The sequence below is a fragment of the Heptranchias perlo genome, chromosome 34 (assembly GCF_035084215.1).
Source record: "Heptranchias perlo isolate sHepPer1 chromosome 34, sHepPer1.hap1, whole genome shotgun sequence".
Lineage (NCBI taxonomy): Eukaryota > Metazoa > Chordata > Chondrichthyes > Hexanchiformes > Hexanchidae > Heptranchias > Heptranchias perlo.
This window is the reverse complement of record NC_090358.1, coordinates 12488131-12510177: the sequence shown is the minus strand read 5'-3', so window position 1 is coordinate 12510177 and position 22047 is coordinate 12488131. Positions and strand designations below refer to the sequence as shown.

Below are 22047 nucleotides of genomic sequence, written 5' to 3'. Positions count from 1 at the left end.
TTGATTTCCTCCTTTACTAACAACGCTACCCCACCTCCTTTCCCTTTTTGCCTGTCCTTCCTAAATACTGAATACCCCTGGATGTTCAGTTTCCATCCTTGGTCACCCTGCAGCCATGTCTCCGTAATCGCAACTATATCATACTCGTTAATATCTATCTGCGCTGTTAATTCATCTACCTTATTGCGAATGCTCCGCGCATTAAGACACAATGCCTTTAGACTTGTCTTTTTAAGATTGCTATTCATCTTAGTATTATTTTGCACTATGGCCCTATTTGTTTTTCACCCTTGTTTTCTCTGCCTTCCACTATTACTTCTTCCCTTTCTGTCTTTTGTTTCTATCCTTGTTTCCCCCTCCTCTGTCTCCCTGCCCAGGTTCCCATCCCCCTGCCATTCTAGTTTAAACCTTCCCCAACAGCACTAGCAAATACCCCCACGAGGACATTGGTCCCGGTCCTGCTCGGGTATATCCCATCCCGCTTGTACAGGTCCCACATTCCCCAGAACTGGTCCCAATGTTCCAGGAATCTAAATCCCTCCCTCTTACACCATCCCTGCAGCCACACATTCATCTGGTTTATTCTCCTGTTCCTATACTCACTAGCACATGGCACTGGTAGTAATCCTGAGATCACTACCTTTGAGGTCCCGCTTTTTAATTTATCGCCTAACTCCTTAAATTCACCTTGCAGGACCTCATCCCCTTTTTTAACCTATGTCGTTGGTACCGATATGGACCACGACTACTGGCTGTTCACCCTCCCCCTCCAGAATGCCCTGCAGCCGCTTTGTGACATCCTTGACCCTAGCACCAGGGAGGCAACATACCATCCTGGAGTCACGTTTGCGGCCGCAGAAACGCCTATCTGTTCCCCTTACAATTGAATCTCCTATCACTATAGCCCTGCCACTCTTATTCCTACCCTCCTGTGCAGCAGAGCCACCTGTGGTGCCCCAAACTTGGCTCTTGCTGCTTTCCCCTGATAAGCCACCTCCCCCAATAGTATCCAAAGCAAAAATGAGTCTATCAGACTCCCACACCCAAGACCAAAAGAGGTCATTGAAAATTGGCAAAGTAGGCCAAGTAAGATAAGCGTACCATCGCCCCTAAAGCAGAAATGAGTTCCAAAATCAAACTTACTTCCCTGTAGGAAGGAAAAGATTCAAAGAACTGAATCTGGTAAAACTACAGAGGTCAAACTGATGCCAGTAAACATCAGTGGGGTCCCATTATCGGAGAAGCAAAAAGTCAAGCCAAGGACATTGTTGATATGTGATATTGTTTATCCGTCAGAATACTAGTAATTCTGACAAATCCTTTAACACTATATCCCAAAGGGATCAATCAACAGAAAACCCTCCCGGATATGCTTGACAATCCTAATGTCTCCCAAGAAAAGCACTTGCCTGACAGAGAAAGGGTCAATTCAGAATGGGTCAACCAACATTTAACAATATAATGGCACAAAAAGACACCAAAGTGATGTTCAAGACCCAATAAATGTTAGTACTACACTAGTAGCTTTTGCAGCAATGCAGACACTTTCAAATCTTACAATAGGCATGGGGAAATTGTTCCCAGACTTTACTGAACTCAACAAAATGGACATCTGGTAGAGCAGATAACAGTAATGGAATCACTGTACAGTATGTGATTCGTAGGGGTGAAGGATTAGTAGGGTGAAGGATGACCCTTGTAGACACCTGATCATGTCTTAACAGGGAAAACGAACAAAGATCCTTAACCATCCCAGGTGGCATTACACTATTGGTGGCAGCGGTAGGGTTTGGGAGAGACATAACAACCACTGTTGCAATACATCATTGGTTGTTGGAACTAGTGGCAAGTAAGTTAAGATCATTAGCACACCTCTTACAGAAGTTAAAGGTGTGGCCAGTTGCCAATGTACAAGAGAAGTGTTCATAATATGTTTGGAGAGGTTGGCTTAATTTCCAAGTAGGGAACCCCTGGAGCTGTTGAGTGATAAATGTGTTTTTTTTTGGAGGTGGTGCAAGTGACTAAGAACAAGGAGGAATTATTCCATAAGTCTATAATGGTGATTCTGCTTGTGAACATGATTATGCTCCATACAAAAAAAAATCTGCACTGCTTCATACGTACCTGTTTGAATATCAAATTGATCAACAAAGATGGCTAATCAGCTCTTCTAATTTGCCACTAGGCAAAACGTGCAAAAATTTGAAGGAATAAAAATTTCATAAAAATAAAATCTGAAGTAAATACTATTCCCAAAAATATAATGCGATAAACAAAATCAGTATTCTGTGAAATTAGATGAAGAAATTTCATGAAGAATCGGAACTTCATGTCAATGTTTGTGAAGTCAGTGAATTTAAAGTGCGTTTTGATTTTAAAAAACATTTGTGGGAAAACTTGCAGTTTGCAGAAAATGTGGTTGATTTATTTTATAGAATAATAATTATATGCAGCCCTACTGTTACGCCATTCAAATCGTAATGTGATTTGGCAACAATATGAGATTAATTTTTTTGATTTTTGAAGAGACTTCTCACAGTCTGATTGGTGCATTTAGAAATCCCAGTGTTACGTGCAGAGAAGGCAAAAAGGAAGCAAGCAACAATTCTGAATAAAAAGGCAAGACATAGGCCTAAGTGAACAATACTGCCAGGACTATAAAACAAAGAGGCAAGCAGCACACTGATGATGTGCCTAACTTATTCAAGGTATGGAAATCCATTACAATTCAGTGTGCAATTCCTTATGCTAATATTAAACCAAATTGAAGATTAATATTTAAGAAGTAATGAAGTTGATATGCTTTCTTTTAAAAAGCTGGTTTCCTTCCAGTGAAGTTGGCGTGGGATACCAATTCTGCATGTACTGCAACAACAGAGTATGCAATAATTAATGTAATTTCCCCCCCCCCCACCCCTATTTTCTCCCTTTTTCTACTCTTCTCTCCTGAAGGTGGGGTACGACTCCACCAGCACTAGCAGCTCCCTGGTACCTCACACATGTAGCTATTCTTCATACAAAGCCCTAAACAGACTATGTTATCTGCAGATTTATGGCCATGGAGGGAGAGCTAGATGACAATCACAACCAAGCACAGTTGTATCCTCACCCAACGTGCACACACATGACCACCTTTCCAGCAAGGTTCACTAGATAGCCATCATCAGGAGGAATCATGGCTGATTTTTCCTCTGTCTCTAGCACATGGGTCCTGAGCCCATTTCAAGTGCCTCCATAGCTGCCCTGGCTAAGATTAGCAAACTCAGCACAGACCTAGGATAGTACCTGCTCAGTACCATACCCTGCAGTGTAATTACCCAGCTCCTGATGTAATTCTCAAGCGTTGCAGTCACACATGTTGCTAATAGGGAATGCTAAAATTTAATTTAGGGAAACCTCAACCTTTAGAAAAAGTTAAAAAAAAGGATGCAAAATTACTAGGTTGAAGTAAATATGGAATATTACAGTAAAATAATTACAAACACAAGTTAGCAATGGGTAAAATATGCACAGCCCATTAGCTAAGCAAGAGTTTACAGTAAATTAATTTCCATGCCCTTTTCTTCTGATTTTCAAGTGCGACGTGATTAGATAAGTTCAAAGCTTGGGTCGTAAATTGGGCATGGGAAGCCCCAATAACATCGTCATCATGGGGCCTGGGCAAGTTTAACTCCCGGCCCTCATTTCTACGTGGGAAGTTGGACACGCAAGGGGTTGGGGGAGGGGATCCGGAGTTGATCGCGGTCGGGAGAGGGGGAAGAGAAGTCTGGGGCAGGGGAGGCCCAAGGTTTCCTTGTGAGTCTCGAAGGAGCACTCCTGCTCTTTGTGGCCCAAAAGGAAACCAAAAAAAAAATGTAAAATACTGTAATTCCTGGGCCTCTTCTGGCTCAGCTCCTGCTTGCTGCTAGGTTTCAGTGGCGGGTCCGGCACTATGCTTGACTTGCACGGTCTTGAGTAAAAATCGCAATGTTTCTGATTGCGTCATAGGATCCCAACATTTCAATATTAACGAGACCTCGCCCACCTGAACAGATACCCCGATGCTGTCTAAAGCCCAGTAGTTAAAATGGTGGCGGGTGGGAGCGCATTAGGAACCCAGCGGGAAGAGCCCGACAGTAATTTCAATCACCTGTCCGCTCTGTTACTGCCGGACGGACAGGGCTACATCAAGCCTTCAGGTTCTAGACATATGATTGTATAATAATTAATACTAAATCGATTTCTTCAACTGAGTTAATACAAGTTGACACATCATCATTAGCTTCATTTGTGTTAAGTTTTAAACAATGTCATGCCATATACATGTCTGATCTTTAAATCTAAAATACTAATTCCAGATATAAAATTTTTAAAAATGCCAGTAACTTTTGTCTTTTCTATCCCATTTACCTCACTTTGCTTTCTTTTCTTTGTGAATATAAATCTTATAAATGTGTCTTGCAGAATTTCTTGTTTGATCAGGAAGTGCCACAGCCTTTTAACAGGAAAAGTGGAATAATGTCTTGACCTGAATTAAAATAAACAATTTGTGAATTTTGTATAAAACCATAAATAAGCCAATAAATTCATAGATCTCATTTTAGTCAAAAATATAATTTATCACCAGCTACCAGTAATTTTGTTTTAGCTGGAATGTCATATTAAGAAGTGAACTGCAAGGTATCTGACTAAACATTGTATGTTAACACATTGTCATTAACATCATTTATGTTAAGCTTTAAACAATCAGGACCAGGAACCCTGTCTTATCTTCCCTTCCCTAGCCCAGGATGCTGAGGCTAACTGTAGAATTCGTACAACAATCAGGCAGAGATCAACTAACTCAGCACAGACCAGGACTAAACCTGGGGCTTCCTGGCCTGCATGGCTTAGTCATTGGATAAACTCAGTGAGCCATTAGGAAACCACTACTTTAATTCTTGAGGCATTACTTAATGTAGATTACATATTAAATAGTGCTAAAGTTAGCAAACCAGGAAAGAGATCTGGGAGCTTTTGGTGGATAAGTCATTAAAACGGTCAGTTCAGAGTTAGCAGCTGGTGAAGAAATCAAATAAAATGTTGGACTGTATAGCTAAAGATGTGATACATAAGTCTAAAGAGGTGATGTTGAAGTTGTATCTGACCTTGGTAAGATTGCACCTGGAATTCAGCTTTGGTCTCTGTATTTCAGGAAAGATAAGGAATTATTAGAAGGAGCCCAGGGGAGGGCTACTAGGGTGAGCCCTGAACTGAGAGGACTGGTGTATGAGGAAAGATTGTCTTTGCCGGGACAGACTCTCTGGAGAAGAGGAGAATGACTTGATAGATGACTTTAAGATTTTCATGGGTATGGAGAATTTCGATCCAGCAAATTAAACCCAGACTTTAACTAGAACGGTCATCAAGAGGTTATTATTTTGATATTTCTTTAGCTATTCTGACAACGTTGTCTGATGAAAGAGTTTTCGGTGATGATTTTGTATTTTGTGACCTTTATTTCTTTTTCTAAGGGATTTAGGACAGTAAAATTTGATTCTCAAACAGCTTGTTTGTTTTGAAAACAACTAGCGCATTTATGTCATGGAGGTAGTTTCAGGATAAACACTAAAGACAAAGGTAATCACAGAGTTCTCAAAATGTTTATTCGCCCTTCCCAAAAAAGTACTCAGCTATCTTTTCTACTTGTCCCCTTACTTGAATGGGGTGTTTTCTGGTTCAAGCATTGCTTTGTGTCGCAGAATGGCTGGTCCACCAGCTGCAGAGAAATCACTAGGATAGGTGTTAATGTAGTTTAGAGGTGGACCTTCAAACTGTTCCATTTTTGCCTGAAGTAACTGTTGCCAGTTTTCCAAGGTTTTAATGACAGCATTTCCCAATGGTGAAGTTACTGGGAGGTCTGCGAACAAAGAAAGATATTTATATCAAGGAATACAAACCTAATCACGCTATTGGATTAATCTGCAAACTTGAAAGCCACTTTTTAAACAGTTTATTAAACAATTAAACATTATTCTTTTGAAAAGCTTGAACAGTTCAAAAGGTCAATTTAATGTGTACAACTACTAGATCGCTGTGTAAATATGAAATGTTAATTGAAACAAATTTGTCAGAAGGAGATATTTTATTTAAAATTTTACTTGGCTTTTAGAACAATGAATTGTACATCACCACTGGACAAGTTTTTTTTAAATCACCCAGAAGAAAAATTTCACAGGGTCATTTTTCACTCAAAGGTAGCGTTATAAGAAAGTTTGAAGAAAAACTGATGTTTCTCACACCTGATTGTATATTTTCTTCTCCTTTAAAACTGTTAATGTAAGATATGAATGGCCAAGACCAACAGTAGGCTATTATCCCAGCCGCACTAGATCTTACATTACTGGATTTCCTCAGGCAGAATTGAAAGTTTTCAAGTTACAGCAGTTTTGGAATTCTTTACAACTAAAGAAGGCTGTGAAGGAATCATACATCAGGATTTTTGGTAAGATTAACGCTTGCAGCTGTTTTAAGGATTGGAAATGTTTGCTACATCACTGTGAAATAAGCACCATTTTAAATCTGTTCCTAGTACTTCAAATTAATTTATTTAAAAGTATTAAATTAGGTTAAAATTTTTACACCAATCCATAATTTTTAAAGAAAATAATGATATAAAAGAACCACAGATACAAAGTATTTAAACCTTTTAACACTCAGCAACAACTGCCTCCACGACAAGCTCCTTTTCATAAAAGGAGCAAAAGGTTAAACATTCGTTATTCAATAATTACAAAGAGTAAACTATGAAAGCCTTTTTAAATTCCAGATTATGGTTTCATTTCAAATGCAGGATGATAAGCTCGCATTTTCACATAACAATTCAAATAATAACTTCAATAGGAAAGTACTGTACCTGCAAACTCCAATCCTACAACAGGAAAGAAGTTTTTCACATTGTTCAGTGCAAGCTTAACCATTCCTAAACGTATCAGAGCCCAACTGTAAAATAAATGCAAAAGGCATTACCAGTTACTCCAACATCTTTTTAAAAAATCATCAGCATTACGGCTAAATTGGAGACTCCCAACTAGAGCCATCCTCCCTGCTAGGTAACTCCAATGAAATAAATTATGGGGAACTTCTTGTGAGTAGCAGATCAGCTCCACTGCAAACAACAGGAAGACTGAGGTGTGACTTTAGACCAGTCTGAGGGCCGGGCTAGCCCAGCCGGAGCCATCTGGCCCTGGGAATCCCCTCCATAGCTCGACAAGTTCTTCTTTGGTACCTGTCAGCATTTACATATTTCTAGCTCCAGCTCCATTACCTTCCTGGCTGCCTGCTTAAGTCATAAGAACATAAGAACATAAGAAATAGGAGCAGGAGTAGGCCAATCGGCCCCTCGAGCCTGCTCCACCATTCATTAAGATCATGGCTGATCTGATCCTAACCTCAAATCTAAATTCATGTCCAATTTCCTGCCCGCTCCCCGTAACCCCTAATTCCCTTTACTTCTAGGAAACTGTCTATTTCTGTTTTAAATTTATTTAATGATGTAGCTTCCACAGCTTCCTGGGGCAGCAAATTCCACAGACCTACTACCCTCTGAGTGAAGAAGTTTCTCCTCATCTCAGTTTTGAAAGAGCAGCCCCTTATTCTAAGATTAAGCCGCCTAGTTCTAGCTCCACCCATCCTTGGGAACATCCTTACCGCATCCACCCGATCAAGCCCCTTCACAATCTTATATGTTTCAATAAGATCGCCTCTCATTCTTCCGAACTCCAATGAGTAGAGTCCCAATCTGCTCAACCTCTCCTCATATGTCCACCCCCTCATCCCTGGGATTAACCGAGTGAACCTTCTTTGTACTGCCTCGAGAGCAAGTATGCCTTTTCTTAAGTATGGACACCAAAACTGTATGCAGTATTCCAGGTGCGGTCTCACCAATACCTTATATAACTGCAGCAATACCTCCCTGTTTTTATATTCTATCCCCCTAGCAATAAAAGCCAACATTCCGTTGGCCTTCTTGATCACCTGCTGCACCTGCATACTAACTTTTTGATTTTCTTGCACTAGGACCCCCAGATCCCTTTGTACTGCAGTACTTTCCAGTTTCATAGCAGTGGTGCATAACCTTACCGATCTGCTTGATACCAAGATGATCTTGTTACCCTACATCCAGTCATGAAGGCTATACTTTTCACACTCCAGAATAGTGTCTGTTCATGTCCCTATCTTCCTCTCTCTTCGCTGCTTAAACCCTAATTGTAATCTATGGAGAGGCCTAGGAAATAGGGAGCCGATCAAGAATCACCAGTATGGTGATAAAACTGACATCTGGGCATGATTTTATATGGGAAAAACGGATGGGTTGGGGGGGGGGGGGGGCAGTAAAAATTTTAAAAATCTAAAACCCGGCCACTTCCAGTTTTCTTGGAGGCGGGACGAGGAGCAGGGGACCAACCTGCTCTTAGGAGGCGGGTCGGTCATTAAAAGCTTTCAATGAGGCTGGGGGCCAACATTGACAGTTTTTTGATTTTAATCGCTGGTGGTCGGGATTCCTGGGCCTTCTGATTCACACCATGTGAGAGGAGGCAAGAAGGCTCAAAACTGCAGGTAAGTGCCTTTATAGCACAACTTGTGGGCCTGGAGGAGCAAGAGTGTTTCCCCCAGGCCCAACAAGCCTACCTGCAGTGACCCTACAAACGTGATCGACCCTCACCCCCCATGATCTCCGACCCCCCCACCACGATCTCCGCCCACCCCTCCAATGACCCCCGACCCCCTCCCATGACTGAGCCACCCCCACCCGCAAAGATTCCCAAATGATTGACCCCCCCCCCCCCACCCATGACCCCCTGATGACTGAGCCCCCCCTCCCGGTGACCCCTAACCACCACCCCCCCCACCCCAACCATCTAATGCTTACCTGTTCACGTCCTCTTCCTTTCTCTTCTCCAGTCTGACTAAGGCCAGCCTGACAATCAGGCCAGACTGTCGGGCGGGAAAACGTCAATAAAAATAAAAGGCATCCTTATGTCAAAACCATAAGTTCGTCCGGGAAACCCGTACTTCTGGGTTTCCCAACAGGAACTCCTTCCTCCCCCTGCGCCCCCCCCCGATAAAATCATGCCGCTGCTGACAGCATCATTTTCTTCTATAATAATGGGGAAATACGTTGAATAGAAAGAACCTCCCCCTACACTTTATTCCCCTTGAAACTGCATTTTACGTTGTCAATTTTATGAGATGTACATGTACTATAGCCTCGTAAAGTAGCTATGTTTAAACAAACAATTCAGCAAGTGACTTACAACTATTGTCGTCAATTGGCTTTTTATATATAGATTTGAATATTGCATGAAGATCCTTGTAACTAACCTGTAAGAGTTAGAATCTGAATGCTCTTGCAGCTGAGTGTCAGAAATAAAAGCATCATCATCATCGTCATCATCATCACTAGGGATACTTTCGTCTGAGTCATACATAAATCCACTTTCAGATGGAGGCAGGAACGGCTTAAAGCACAAATGCACCAACGGATTAAAATGGGATTAGGTGAAGATTTTGAAAAATATATAGCAGTTGACAAGATTTGTGTTCCATGTTCAATGAGCACTTTGCTCCACTATTCTGCAGCTGCTTTTGTACAGAATTTGTCAGAGACATTTGTTATTTTCTATGTTAACAAATATATGACATAAAAGCCGATTATTGTACAGTAATGGGATTTTATAAGCTTTATAGTTATAAGTACATAATATATTCATGGTGTAAGAAAAACTAAACTTTGGAATTTATCAACCTCCATTAAATCAAGCAAAGTGAAACAAATATTCATGATCTGACTGTGAATTAATCAAATAATTACAATACATTTTAAATATCTTGTACTCACCTTGGCTACAAAATAATCCCACATACTGAGCTCAGGTGGAATAAACTTTTCTTTGTATGACGGTCTCTCTGCAGGCACAGGTGGTGGTGCTGAAGTCTCTTTTACAGGTCTACCAGGAACCAACATCTTCATGTTAAATCTCCGTCGATATCGGTCAATGTCCTCTGGAGGAACTGTTCAGAGCAATGTGATAGATATGCTGTGAGAAATCTTTGGCTGTGTAGTTGCATATATAGATAATAATGGGTTGACCTTACTTAAATAGCTCAATTTAGCATTATCCTCCCAAGATCCTTAGATTAATAGTCCAAAAAAACTAGGCTGGTAGCTCTGTACCAGAGGTATCATCTAAACTTGATCAGCATCATACTCAAGTATGACACAAAGGTCTAGATTCTCCTATTTATTAATACTGTTTGTTTCAATCACCATAAACAGAATATATTCAAAATTAATCCAAAATTGTAAATATGCTTTAAAATGAAAAGCGCGAAAGTTAGCAAAGATTCCACACAAATCTTTGTTCAGGTGTAAAAGGGGAACATACATTGATCAGTTGATGCAAAAGCTGATAATCAACTGGAGTTCAATTAAAATCCTTATTTTGCACAAACTCAAAATTCTATTCAAATGTGTATGAAATTCATTTATATAGCTAATATCTGAGTGCAATCCCAAATTTTATTTCAGTTTAAAAACAACTTTACAGAATTCTATCAACATTCCAAGTCTACATCAGTAGTTATACCTTATCTATAACTTTGTGTTTGACAGACTGTCGACTATACGGTCCTGTGGCTTTCTAGCACAAAAATTGCACAATTTGGGTGGGGATGGGGGGGGAAAGGAGGAGGAGGTTAGGACAGAACATGGTTCAGCTAAGTCTATGGCCCTTTATCCCCCCAATTCAAAATACAGACATTGCCCCTCTCCCCATATAACACTATAAGTGGCATGACTGGCAGGATGACATCAGGGGGTAGCAATTAATATGCGTCACAATCTTTTTCTCAGTGCAAAATCAGGATTAGGGGGGCCAATTTTGGGCAGAGGTGTCCAGCACCGAAAGTGCATCAGCTGCCAAATTGGCAGCTGGCAACTTCCAAGTGCCCAGGGTGCCGTCTAAAAACATCGTTAGGCCCCTTGATTGTGCCAATTAGGAGGCTAATGCCTATGTCAGGGCCCCGGTGCCAAATTGGGTAAAAACTGAAGGGAGCTTGTGCCATGCATGCTCCACTCAGTTTTTCCAGGTCCATGGCGAACTAACCAGCAGTCCTTAAAGGGGCCGTTGGAGGCAGCCGAAGAAGTGGTAAGTTTTTCTTTTTTTTTTTTACTTACCTGAGTGTGGATACAGGAGAAGCAGGAAAGTTGCTCCTAACTACACAGCACTACTGCAGGCCGCTGTCAGCCTGCACTTGCCCCCTTCCTGTTCGCTCTTCCATGCCCCTCCTAGGACCAACACAAAGGCTGTTGCCAGCATCCCAATCAGTCTAAATTGGTGATCTCCAAACCGGGAAGCTGCATCAGGATGCCCGCTCAGCGTCCGCAACTTGCCGGTTTAATGCAGATGAGGCCCAGTGCCGAATTTGACATGGGCCTAGCACCGGCACAGACCAGTTCTGGTCAGTATAGGTCAATGTGCTGATAAAATCAAGACGTATATATGTACATGCAGGGAAGAAGGAATGCATGGACTACCCGGACAAGACCTGATAGAAGACAATATCTGACAAAAGATACAACATTTGAAGCTGGTAGTTCTATTTACTTTCACTTTGAGATGTTTTTAATTTGCACCATAAACCTAGACATGCCATTCACCCCCTTCTCATGCTCTACAGAAACTCTGCTGATCACCAGTTCTTTTTCACCCAAGAAAGTAGAGTAATAAGACATGCATTCAATATATGTTTTTTTTTTAAAAATTCCAGCCTTGTATAACTTAAAAACACTTCTCGCACAATTTCAAATGAAAAAAATAAATCTTAATTTTTTTTAAATTTCAAAAAAGTCAGTTGAAGCTACTTTGTGGCGTGTTTTGTCATTGTAATATCGGTGTCTTAGCCATATCTGGTATTCACTCAAGTATCAGGTAGGATATACTGTGGTCAATTTCAAGACATTATAAATGTCTCAATAAAATCAGAAATTACTCATCCTCACCAGCGGACATCTGTTTTTATAACATTACAAATCTGGTGATATGAAAAACCTTCCTAGTTGATGACATATTTGGTCGAAATTTGAAATATAGTTTTAGATTTTGCGTTACAATAGGAAAAAGGCAAGAAACTTGTAAAAATGGAATAATTTACCAAGTACCTTAAATCAAACTTTCAGTTTAATAAACATCAGCTAAACCCCAAGAAATGTTAGTGCCTCAAACATACTGCTACGTGTGTAATTCTTTTACAGGGTTACTAAACACATTGAAAACATTTTTTTTCAAGTAACGCAATAAGAGAAGGGTTTCTATATCAAAGACTGCAGAGATAATGCAACACCTGTACGTCAGAGATACTGGGGAGAATTTTAACCTAACCTGCCAGGCGGAAACTGATAGCATTCGGTCAAGTGCCTTTTTGGCACCCACCCCATTTTACTCTCCATTGAAGTCAATGGAGAGTAAAAGCGGGTGGGTCGTCAATCCTTTGTTTGACCTCATCAGGTCAGTTTCCCGCCGGACAGGTTGGGTTCAAATTACCCTCACTGAATTTTACTTTACAGATCACAGCAAAATAACATGCCCTATAAAACAGCAGGGTTAGATAATTTTGATAACTCACTATAGTTTTGCTATTATGATCGGACACCGCTGAACCTCTCAATTATATCGGCCTTGCACTACACTCCAAATTATGGGGTTTTGTAATCTGATAATATTACTTAATTACAAAGTGATATCCTTTTCCAAAATGTTTAGCTAAATATTAAAGGTTAATCAAATAAAGTGTATTCTTACAATAAAATGCATCTTTAAGATTGGATACCAGCTTTAGGGAAGTTTAAATCTGTTACCATTTTTCTGATATGTAGTTTTATTTACAGGTCTACAGAATTTTTGGGAAGAGGAGAAGGAAGAAGAAAGTTACATACAGGGCAAGAAAAGTGCAAAACCACGAAAAGCACACAAAACTCCACAGCAAACAACACTGCCACTCACCATCCAGTTCTGGTGTATGTTGTGTCCCAGTCTCACAGCTGGGAGACATAGACACAGCTACTGGTTCTGTCTTCAAGGCAATATTTTGCTCCAAATTTGGAACAGCTGAAACATTTGGTTTACCTGCACCATAAATTAGGTTTTTGTTTAAAAATATCTACTACTCACATTTAAATGGCAGCTAATTCTGCAATGATTAATGCTGGAAAAATACTTCAGCAATGGACTTCATATTCACCAAACTCAAATAATTGGTGACCGAAGATTTTTGTTTTAAAATGACAATTATATCCACTAATTTTACACTGAATAAAGTTAAACGACTGCACCCATTTAAAAGGGAACCTCAGCACTGTCGATGGCCATCTAATTAATAAATATTATCTAGAATTGTGGGATGGGGATGGGGAAGAGTTCAACATTTTATTGTTACTTTGAATGCAGATATCATACTGTTGGAAAAACATCTGGAACTCACCATCACAGATGAGACACAGAGTATACAGGCATAGGAAGTTAAGTTTTCCGCGTAAAGAATTTCATAACGGTCAAAATAAGGTTTAGACCTTGCAAACCAGAAGGGGTTAAAATAATTCCAAGTGTGATGAAGGACACATTTATAAAACATCCAGCACCATCAATAGCAATGCAACAAATGAAACTTAATAAAAGGCATAAAATATTTTAGAAACTAGCAACATTCATGGATCCCTCTGTACTGAGAGCACATGAAGAAAGGGAGTACAGAAGTAGGTTGAACTGGACCAATATATATCTGGCTGTGGTGCCAGGGCCAAAACCTAACAATTCAGGTCAGACCTCCCTCCCCACCACACCTCCTTTGATTTTCTTTTCTGAATTATGAAAACCAGCTTAAGTCACCTTTTATTCCAAACCAATTGGGCAATGGAGTCCTGGGTCCACATTCAGTTCAACTCAGAACACAGCCCCACCAACCCCATTGATGTATGGCATTAAAATCATCCATGTAAAGTTATCCAGACCAAGATACTGTTGACAGTTATCTAAAAAAAAATGAGATTTGCAAACATTTGTCCTACTGAATAAAACATTTATTCTACAAATGGAGACTATCACTCATACAGACCCCTTCATGAGTGGAATGCTACAGACAACAATTTGTATTTATAAAACCCCTTTCAAACATCCCAACGTGCTTCACAGAGGTGAATAAACAGCTATGAGCAGTAACAGAAGAGGTGACCAAAGGCTTGATCAAGGGTGTAGGTTATGGGGAGGCTTTTGAAGGCCATGCTTTCAGCTGTCTAGGCCCTAAGCTCCGTAATTCCCTCCCTAAACTTCTCCTCCTTTAAGACCTATATCTTTGACCAAGCTTTTGGTCACCTGTCCTAATGTCCCCTTCTTTAGCTCAGTGTAAATTTTTGTCTGATTACGTCCGTGAAGCGCCTTGCGATGTTTTACTACGTTAAAGGTGCTGTATAAATGCAAGTTGTTGTTGCTGCTGTTATTTTACAGGAAATTGACCTACCTGGCGTAAGTTCTGGCCGTTTTTTAGGTTTTATTATAGTTTTTGCACCTCCTCCAAATACAGCAGCCCAGGTTCGATTATTTAGTGGATGAGCAACTAATCGAAAGAGCTCATTACTATCTTGAGTAGCAAGACCATGGACCAAAAGACTTAGATAGACACCAATCACTGCCTCACAAAGCAGCACATTCAATTTAGGTTGATCTTCTTCCTGAGCTGTTCCAAGAAGATTAATCAGTGATGAAACACCTGGAACAAACAAATGGGATATTTTATTATCTATCCAAGCAGGAATAAAACATTCTTGTAGTTTAAGTGAGTAGTTTCCATCTTGTTCATAACATAACTAATCACAAAGAAGAAAAAATACAAGATTTGTATTTGATTAAGTTTTTATCTTACAAACATATTCTTCCATCTTACCAGGCCAATGTGAAGGTGAAGAGTTTGGAGTTACATGCTCTTCAATGCTTTCAGTGCGGAGTCTACGTCTTTCACCTAACAGAAGTCCCTGATAAACCATTCCTGTAAACAGGTTTGTAGCTGTTTGACTGTTAAAAGAAAACCATAATTTTTTTTAAAAGAAGTCCTTTATACAAACTGAAGACAATTTTTTAATATTAAAAGGACAAACTAACCACTCCAGAATCACTACTATAGAAACCAATGTGGAGATATTCAAATAAAGTTTGGCTATAGATTGCTTTTGGAATTATTATAGAATACCCTGCATCAGTCAATTGGATCTCAAGCACTACTTTTCTTTTGCAGTGAAAATGATTGGACCATTCTATCACCGCTACAACTCCGGCTCACAGTTTGAAAAACGTCATAATAATGAATAAATTTACCTGTAGCTGTGGCTGTCACATAGAGACTGGTAAATACAAGCTGAGAGTGAAGCTGCCAAAGTGTGCAAAATGAAAACCTAATAAGGAATGCAATACATTCAAAAGTTAAAAGATAGCTGGGGGAAAAACTTCACATCAATATAAATCTGGCCTGAATTGCCTCATCTTTTCAGCAGAAAGTGTTTTATTTACTAAAAATAATGTTATGCACAGGTTGGAAAAGCCAAGGGTTGATGATCCCCAAGTATGCACAGGGGTAAGACTAGAATTTAACTAGCTAAAACCGTACAGTCTATCTGCCCGCTGCTTATTTAGCCAGGAACAACCTACCTATTAAGGTAGTGTTTTTTTTAAAGAGCTAACTGGAGCTAACTGGGAAGAATGCCAGTCCACAGTGACAAGTCTACTTTTCCCAGTCCCACTAATGAGCCAAAGTGGTTGGACAATCGTCAACCGTGCCCTGAAGTATTGTAGATCTGTCTGGCTCAGTTACTGGATACTAATTTTTTTACTGAGGGTTGGCTTGGTCGCAAAGCTCCATTGCTGACATGTCATCTTGAACCCAACGATCTTCTCCTTCCCTCAAAGGATACGAACCCCAGTGGCAGGTTTCTATTTTCCTAAAGATAAGCTCCACAAGTATAGGGAGAGGTTGGATAGACTGAGACTTTTTTCCCTGGAGAGTAGGAGGTTTAGGGGTGATCTTATAGAAGTCTATAAAATAATGAGGGGCATAGATAAGGTAGATAGTCAAAATCTTTTCCCAAAGGTAGGGGAGTCTATAACGAGGGGGCATAGATTTAAGGTGAGAGGGGAGAGATACAAAAGGGTCCAGAGGGGCAATTTTTTCACTCAAAGGGTGGTGAGTGTCTGGAACGAGCTGCCAGAGGCAGTAGTAGAGGTGGGTACAATTTTGTCTTTTAAAAAGCATTTGGACAGTTACATGGGTAAGATGGGTATAGAGGGATATGGGCCAAGTGCAGGCAATTGGGACTAGCTTAGTGGTATAAACTGGGCGACATGGACATGTCGGGCCGAGGGGCCTGTTTCCATGTTGTAAACTTCTATGATTCTAAGTAAACTAACCACTGTAACCAATACTATTAGCTTTTTCAAAGACAGCAAGCCCTGATAAAATTGTTACCTTTTCATCCTTAAGACCTGGAAGAGGTGGAGAACTCATCTGTACCACTGTGTACAAGACATCATGGATGTGATTACTCAAATGCATGACAGGGTTGGCTATCACAGTTTTGGTTGAAGCAATGCTTGCAGAAAGAAGGGGCAAAGTGGTAGGTAAAGGAAGAGGAGACTGAAGCTGTTTCACAGTAGTTTCCTATCAGATGAGTAAAAACAGTATTAGACATAATCATGTGTGCAGCAATATAATGGATTAACATTGCACTCAAATGCTGTAAATGCTTCCTATTGATACAGACTGGACAACCTGTTCATGTTGAAGAAAACAAGTTAATGAAATGCTGATTCTTTACTAACAGCCTGCTTAGTAAATCCTGTGATGTACAAATGTGGCATAAAATTTGTTGTAAAATATCATACATTCAAAAAACTCAGGAAAGCTGATAGCCTCAAAAAAGTACAATTGAAAAACAGCCCTGCATAAAGATCTATGATTAATGTCACTGCTCAAAGGCAACTGAATAAGTTAAATTCCTTTTAATTACTTTGTATTTCAGGATTTTTATTCGTGTTTTGGGATCTCATTCCAAATTCAAAAGCACTCACAGGCAGGTCCCCGATCGGGGTGGTGGGATGGGCAGTCTATCAGTTCCCCTATAGAGCCAAGCTGGAACTTTGGACTTAAAGGGGGGAGTGGTAATTGACCAGGGGAGGGGGTGTAGGATTCCAATTTGCATATAACAAGTTGGCTCCCGTCTGAAACAGGCAGACACACTGGCCGCCCATTTTCATGATGGATCGGAAATGACAGTGAGCAGATCGGAAGTAGAAACGGGAGGGCAAATTCAGCGCTGCAATGTTCACTACTGCCCTGTTCCCGCTGGCGGAGGCCATGAAAATCAGCCCTATTCTTTTTTCTTTTTGGGGGTGGGGAATATAATACAACAGAAAAGAGAAAAAAGTGGAAAATAAAAAGACGCTCTATTTTACCGAGTGTATTTGAAAAATGTGCAATGGCATGAATTATAACATGTCACTTCATCATATACATCAGTGAGTAGGACTTCTAGATTCTCACAATTAAAATCTTACGACTGCATTTCACTCTGCTTCATTTACTGAGCAGTTCTGGAGTACTTTACCTGCTGTGATTCTTGTAATAGAAAGATAAGTTCCATTCTGACTGAGGCTAAGCCACCACCCTGAGCTCCATGCAAGCTGCAGTAGCTTAGAAACACTCGAAGTAGAGCTTGATTTTTCCGCAGCCACCATTTGCGTCTTTCTGCATGTTCTTGCTTTGCTTGCAGCCTCCGCCGATCAATCTGATGCCTCTCATATGAAGCTCCTTCTGTATTCTCAGTTAATTCTTCCTGGTCAAAAGAGCTGCTGGTCTTTTCATCTATTTGAACAGCAGAGTCTTTAGCTTCGGTTTTATAATTACAGATTTGGTGCATAGCATAGATCTCTTTTTCTAACCAGTTGTAGAGTTGAAATCGGAGCTTCCCTCCATCTACTTCATATCCTGTAGCCAATGTCCTAAGTTCAGTCATTAGAATTTTCAAGCATGCTCTGAATTTTAACTGTTCTGCTATTACGTCAACCTGAGAGTCAGCAGAAGTGGAATCCTCTCTCTGAAGAGTTTGAGACTCTTCGGGAACTTCCTTTTTCTCATCTTTAGCCATATGCTCTATTTCTACATCTTTCATGGTCAACCCACCTATATCCTTCTCTTCAGATTCATCTTCTTTATCATCATCCCATTCAAGTTTGAGCGGTTCGTCAGCAAATGTCACTATTGGCTCACTCCAATCAAAGCCAGCAGAATTACTGGTTCCCCAGTCCAGACCAGAGGAACCTGTTACAGTCTGTGACCAGTCAGCATCGTCAGTGCTTCCTCCTTGTTTTGCTGCACGTACAGTTTTAGCACCATTTTGGTCTTGGACACTTAACTTGCAGTTTTCGCTTTTGAAGAATGTTTTTGATCTTTTCATGACCTTTGGGATTTTAGATAGCACCTCAAGAGCTAAGACAGGGCAACCAACTTTAAAATGAGCATTTGCTGTGGTGAAAAATAATTTCCTCTCAATGAGATTGATTTCATCCTCATTGCTTTTCTCTGTTGTAAGTCCTAAAGTAGCCACAGAGCCTTTGGGGGAAGCAAAATGCCTTCGCATCAGCAAGGGGTGGGCACGGAGATAATTGTAAAAACTGAACACTGCTGGATTGCAAGACTTTATAACGACTCCTGAAACATAATAGGAAAACATGTTTACAGTGGTTATTACTTACATGATTAGACATAATCGGCTAGAAATTCGGGAGCAGCCCACCGTACAGGGCAGTTACCCTGCGCACAAACGGTGAGGTCCGAGAAGCTCTGGATAGTGGACCTCAGACCTCATTCCCATAGAGACGGTGCTGCGGGTCGAGCTCCAATCAGGTAAGTGATGGATGTTTGGAATGCTCATAGCGCAAAGGTAAGTGATGGCCTTGGGGACGAATGCGGGTCTTGGTGGGGGGACGAGCACAGGTCAGGGCGAGGACCGATCAGTGGCGGGGGCAGGGTAGAGTCAGTCGGCAGCGATCCACGGGATCGGGGCCTGGAGGTTGGCGATCGGGGCCGGGGGTGGAGATCAGGGGTCGGGGATTGTGGTGCTGGGGGGGCTGGGAGTGGCAGCGATCGGGATGGTGCTTTACAGGTAAGTAACTTACTATTTTTTTTGCAGGCGATCTTTAGGGTTGGTTTTCCTGAGTGCAGCCAGTGATGGCACTGGCTGCCTCAGGGCAAATCAATATTGCAGCGGGGTCCTGAAGCAGGCGTTAGGTCCCTTATTTGCATATGCAAAGGGCCGAACGCCTGCTTCAGACATGGTTGAAGGACGCCTCTAGTTTGTCCTTACCAAATATGGCGGGCGGCACACTTCCAGTCGGAAGTGTGCATGTGCTTCCTGCCCGCCACTTTGGGAATTAGAAGGCCACGTAGTGCCTGAGAAACAGGCCCTACACGACCCAATTTCTAGGCCTGTATGACTAAAACCTAGACATTTGTAAAAAAAGAAAAAAGAAAATCGCCCAATATATGCAGGTTTCATTAGCATATAGTTTTAAACTGAAAGCATAGATAGGACATTCAGATGATTAATAATGAATACTCCTGACTTGATTCTTCATACCTGGATGCTCTTCACTACCCTTTGTAGGTTGTTCCAGTAGAGTATCCAATGCCTTAGAGTAATCCTTCAGGGTCCAATATGCAATGCTTCGCAGGAATGGATCTGGATGTAGTTGGCTAGGTTCAAATTCAGATCCATCTGTCTTACGGCCAAGAACCTTTTCATAAAGGATGGATTTACAAGTCGAGGATGTTTCATAGTCCGATTCATACAGTCGAGCAATAACCATGGCCAACTGGATATCATCCATTTTTTCTAGACACACCTGTCAGTACATGGACAAAAAACCCTGCATTTGAGTATGTTCTATGAAAAACTGAAAAACATGTGCCAGCCTGATTAAACAATTGTGAATCAGTGTGCAGTAAAAGGAATGTTGTACTCTGCATTGCAACACATGAATCTCTGGCTATCAAAAATAAGGAAAACCACATTTCTGCTCCAAAAAACACAAAATGGCAACTAACCATTTTAGCATTAAATGCTACTGAAACTTAAAAATAAATGCTGTATCTATTAGTGTAATGATGCATTTTGAATTTAAAATATTCTTGCCCTTTAAAGCCGAAAAAGACTTCACAGCTTTATCTCTAAAGGGATATCAGTTACAGCAGTTAAATATTATTAAAATCTAAAATGCTGTTTTGGCTAGATATTACCTTGAAGAAAGTCAATTATGATTTGAACTAGGAAGAGCAACATTACCTCGATAGCATCCTTTAAAGAACCAGCCAAAAGGAAAAATGCCGCAGATTGTTCAAAGCGCTGTTTACCCAGCAAAGCAAACGCATTTTTCAAAGCTGCTCTACGCCATCTGTCTTCACTAAAATTGTGTTTGAAAAACTCAGTCATCTTTTTATCGTGCTGAGATCTGAGAAAAAAATACACACCACTTTGAATTGTAGTCTTGCTGCAGGTGCTAAATTTGTAAAAACGCAGTTGCATCAATACCAGTAATTGGATAAGTAAAAGACAGATTGTCTACTTTGTATGCTCCTCTTCATTCCTCAAATATTATGCATCTCAAAGCATCTTAGGAGTGAATTGATTAGCTTTATTGGTTCTGCAGAAACCATGTCCTTTAACACGCATGGAAATGTTTCAAAATGTTGAATGTAGGTGGTACAGCACGTGGTTTGCTACATCCTTTAAACTGTATCATTCTACCTGTTCTTTTTTGTTAATCTGAAAATAACCAGCAAATAACTAATGCTAAAAAACAATACACCTGTAAGACCTGAGGGAATGGCTGGTGGGACTGTGGTGTGTGGAGGATGCATATCACTCAAAGAATGTCAAAGACATTTAAGGTTGGTAATCTATCTTTCTTCTTCACTTCAGCATCCTCTATACACTCTATCCTGTAGAAAGGGAGGCCTCATACAGAGGATTAATATCAGCCAGGCAGAATGACAACAAGTAATTAGAAGTATACTGGCCAGGCAGAGTGCCAAATTTCACTTGGCACCTTGTTTGTATTGTATTTTTATATTGTCTTGTTTTGTCTGTTTTTTATAACTCTCTGTTAGATTAGTCAATAGTTGTTGCCATATGATCAGGGAAGAACACTGCTTGTAGCTTATAAACTGGTTAGCAGCATTGATTCAAATTTATTTTCCTTTGCTCTACTCATATGTGCACCCGAATAAGGATAGCACTTTTTTGAGAATTTTCATTCTAGGTTCTCCCAATCCAAATTTAAAGAAACTTAGTCGAATCAGTTATAGAAGAAATATAAACAGACAGCCTTATCATTGGGTTTTACATAAGGAAGATGTTCTTGCACAAGAGGTATCTTGCATGTGATTCTCAATCTTCAGGGTTAGCTCTGATCGTTTATGTGAAAGACACAACTTGGAGAATAGATATTAATGAAAAAGCTTCACAGTGTTCCATTTATACTAACTGACCTTAGCATGCATCTGTTCTACTGGACTTACCTGAATAAACCCCAGAGTACAGCCTTTTTCTTTATTGCAAGATAAAATAATGCAGCATCCAATGCATCACTGTTTCTTTGGAAAGCAGCTTTTGCAACCTAGGTGAAAAGAGAAAAAAAAAACTTACTTTTACAAATCCGTCCTCTCATTTTTGTTCAAATATCACCACAATTTTGTTCAAATATGCTTCTTCCTTCAATTAGGAGGGTTGAGGGGGGACTGCAGAAAACTGGAGTGGGGTCTGGACTGTTTGATAGATACATACAGTTAGATATCTATGACACAGATGAGGATGGCGACTCGGAACAGAATTCATGAACAACGCCATGGCATCAAGGAGCATCTTGGTTCTATCCCACATAATGGGCTGTATTCGCCCATTGAATTATCAAGGAAGTCCCAATCCCAAAG

The 22047-nt window shown here is 40.5% G+C and overlaps 1 protein-coding gene across 1 annotated transcript in view; it reads right to left on the bottom strand.

Annotated features, from left to right (window-relative positions):
- dmxl2 (Dmx-like 2) overlaps positions 1–22047 on the bottom strand; it is a 112449-nt gene that overhangs the window by 24547 nt on the left and 65855 nt on the right. The window contains exons 21-33 of the mRNA XM_067971439.1: positions 21637–21734; positions 20402–20567; positions 19697–19961; positions 17666–18768; positions 16528–16719; positions 15384–15460; positions 14956–15083; positions 14533–14781; positions 9860–10032; positions 9343–9479; positions 6875–6960; positions 5677–5878; positions 4390–4507 (exon numbers count right to left, since the gene is read on the bottom strand). Of these exons, the coding sequence (XP_067827540.1) occupies positions 4390–4507; positions 5677–5878; positions 6875–6960; positions 9343–9479; positions 9860–10032; positions 14533–14781; positions 14956–15083; positions 15384–15460; positions 16528–16719; positions 17666–18768; positions 19697–19961; positions 20402–20567; positions 21637–21734 (2994 nt within the window). The remainder of the gene's footprint in view (positions 1–4389; positions 4508–5676; positions 5879–6874; positions 6961–9342; positions 9480–9859; positions 10033–14532; positions 14782–14955; positions 15084–15383; positions 15461–16527; positions 16720–17665; positions 18769–19696; positions 19962–20401; positions 20568–21636; positions 21735–22047) is intronic.